The sequence below is a fragment of the Cryptomeria japonica genome, chromosome 1 (assembly GCF_030272615.1).
Source record: "Cryptomeria japonica chromosome 1, Sugi_1.0, whole genome shotgun sequence".
NCBI lineage: Eukaryota > Viridiplantae > Streptophyta > Pinopsida > Cupressales > Cupressaceae > Cryptomeria > Cryptomeria japonica.
In genome coordinates, this window is record NC_081405.1 from 240,779,510 (window position 1) to 240,781,995 (window position 2,486).

A 2,486-nucleotide genomic window follows, 5' to 3' on the forward strand; every position below is an offset into this window, starting at 1 on the left:
AATCCCAATACATAAGAACTTCAATATTATATCAAAATTATTTTGTTTCAAAATCAATATTGAATACATATTATCTATCACATTTATTTTCATAAACTAATATTTAATTGTACATTATCACACCACAATTATCAATTAATTAATTTAAATTAATTTATATTAATTTTCTATAACTTATTTCCTTTTAAAAAATAATATTACACTTAAAAGCATATATGTCTACAATCAATTAAATATAACTTAACATTTTGTTTTTGGTTAAATAAGCAAAAAAAGACATGATCCCATACAATTAACAGCATAGCAAAATCATCAAAGCAACCACTAGCAGAGAACAATAATTCTAGTAAAATCTGTTTTATATATTTATTTAGAATTTTCCACTTTTTAATTTACCATTATCATTTGAATTATGCAGAGAATTAAACAGAGAGCTAAAAAATTCTCAAAATCTCAAAAAAAAGTTTTTATTGAGGTTCAGACCTGTGAGCATGGCAACCCAACAAGGACACGAAGCCCACGAGCCACAATGAATTGACCCCTGGTAGGCTCATTTGAAACCATTCAACTTTACCAGTAGACCAAAGACCCATAGACTCAAAATCTCAAAATTATTGTACTCATATATTCTAAGATTCTAGGTAACTCAATCATCAGTAAGAAGCAGCATTAAAAATGTATATTAAGCTGCATCTCTTGGCTGGAATGGTGCAACAAGCATCATGATGTTTCATTTATAATCATTCGAGGACAAATTAATCAATATATGATGGTTGGTAGCAGTATTTCACAGACCATTCTCTTTTTACTTCACAATTTAGTTCCTCCATATTATCATATTTAGTCAAAATTCCTTATCAGATTAAGGCTTGAATTCCAATTAAACCCTAAAAAAAGCAAAAACAGTTTTACTCAAACCCATTTCCAAGACATCCAAGCCGCATCTATTGAAGTAACGAATTACAGGTATGAAATGACAGAGAAGAAATAATTAAAGATATTCAAATATTTCTAAATTAGAGAACATTATTTTTTTCCGATTGTCTACTGATACAACCAATCTTTGACATATTTTTTCCCAAAAAATATCCTGCACCATAATACAAAAGCTCAGCCCAATGGATTGAGCACCATAATGCCCAATACCATACACTTCAATGTTATATTGAGCTTCTGACTTTCTTTTACCTAAAACTGCAAAACATGGACCCGTTACAGCACAAACCTGGAAACAGACTAATAATTTGAATAAATGCCACTGGGAGCAAATGATGTATTTCTCCCATGACATTTAGAGCACCAAGCCAACAATCCATGTGCCTGTGACATTATTAAAACAAAACAGATGCATAGTAGTACAAGGGTTTCAAGATATAAAAAAAAACAATAGTCAGATCCACAACTATTTATTATCATCATCAAACACCTCTGTCAAGCATGCCCTTATATTCATCCATGGACTCCGTTCTCTCAATCTTCAAATTCTGACGAAAACTGTTGATGAAATCATCTGCCGATTTATCAACATCCAAGTCATGAATGATTGGCATCTTTAGATTCTGATGATTTCTGCCAGATATGTGGTGTTTGAAGTCATCGAGCTTAGCAGCTGGTGTAGCCATGGAATTGGGTCTTGGAGCCTTCAAATTCTCATGAGCTTTTTTAATACGTCCACCAGTCTTCTGTTCTGCATCATTCAGGCCTAAACCAGTGATGGGTTCTCTCCTGGTAGATCCATCCATCGAGGAAGAAGAAGAAGAAATGGGTTTTCTCCTACCAGATTCATCCATCAATGGAGAAGACATGGGTTTTCTCCTACCAGATTCATCCATCAATGAAGAAGACATGGGTTTTCTCCTACCAGATTCATCCATAAGAGCAGATGAAGAAGAAGAAATGGGTTTTCTCCTAACAGATTCATCCATGAGAGAAGAAGAAGAAGAAACAATTGGGTTTTCTGCAATGAAAGCAATACTATGGTATTCTAATAGCAAATTATACCCACAGATCTATCTAGAGTCACAGCGTTGATATGTGGTGGGTGTTAAATAGAAAACACTGTTTTGAAGACCCGAGCTTGGCGGGTCAAACAAGGCTTGCCATGTGGGGGCAATTGAATAGGTATAAATTTGACAATTATGGGCATTACAATTACACCTCATCCTGATTGGTAACCTAACAGATTTGTTTTTAAATTGTGATCACAAAATGTCCATCTAGTTACAGGTAGATCCCAAGACCACTGTTGCACGTAGCACATGACCCTACCGGGGCAGGTAGGAAACGCACATTTGAATAGTTGGTGAGCAACGAAGAGGAAAGATGAAACAGTTTCTAATCTTGTGATCTTTATCCGTGCATTGGTGCCGTTCGTTTGAATTATACTGGTAAGTAATGGCTATAGAGTCATAGGATGTATCATGACATTGATGATTTGATTTTACATTGAAGTTTTGACTTTTTATCGATGAAGATCATTTATAGTT

At 34.1% G+C, this 2,486-nt stretch overlaps 1 protein-coding gene across 1 annotated transcript; it reads right to left on the minus strand.

The window, feature by feature from the left end:
- Positions 1-988: 988 nt before the first annotated feature.
- Positions 989-2,045, minus strand: LOC131034178 (uncharacterized). Its single transcript, XM_057965569.2, has one exon. It carries the CDS (start codon positions 1,923-1,925, stop codon positions 1,419-1,421), a length of 507 nt encoding a protein of 168 aa, XP_057821552.2. The 5' UTR covers positions 1,926-2,045; the 3' UTR covers positions 989-1,418.
- Between the last annotated feature and the right edge of the window lie 441 nt (positions 2,046-2,486).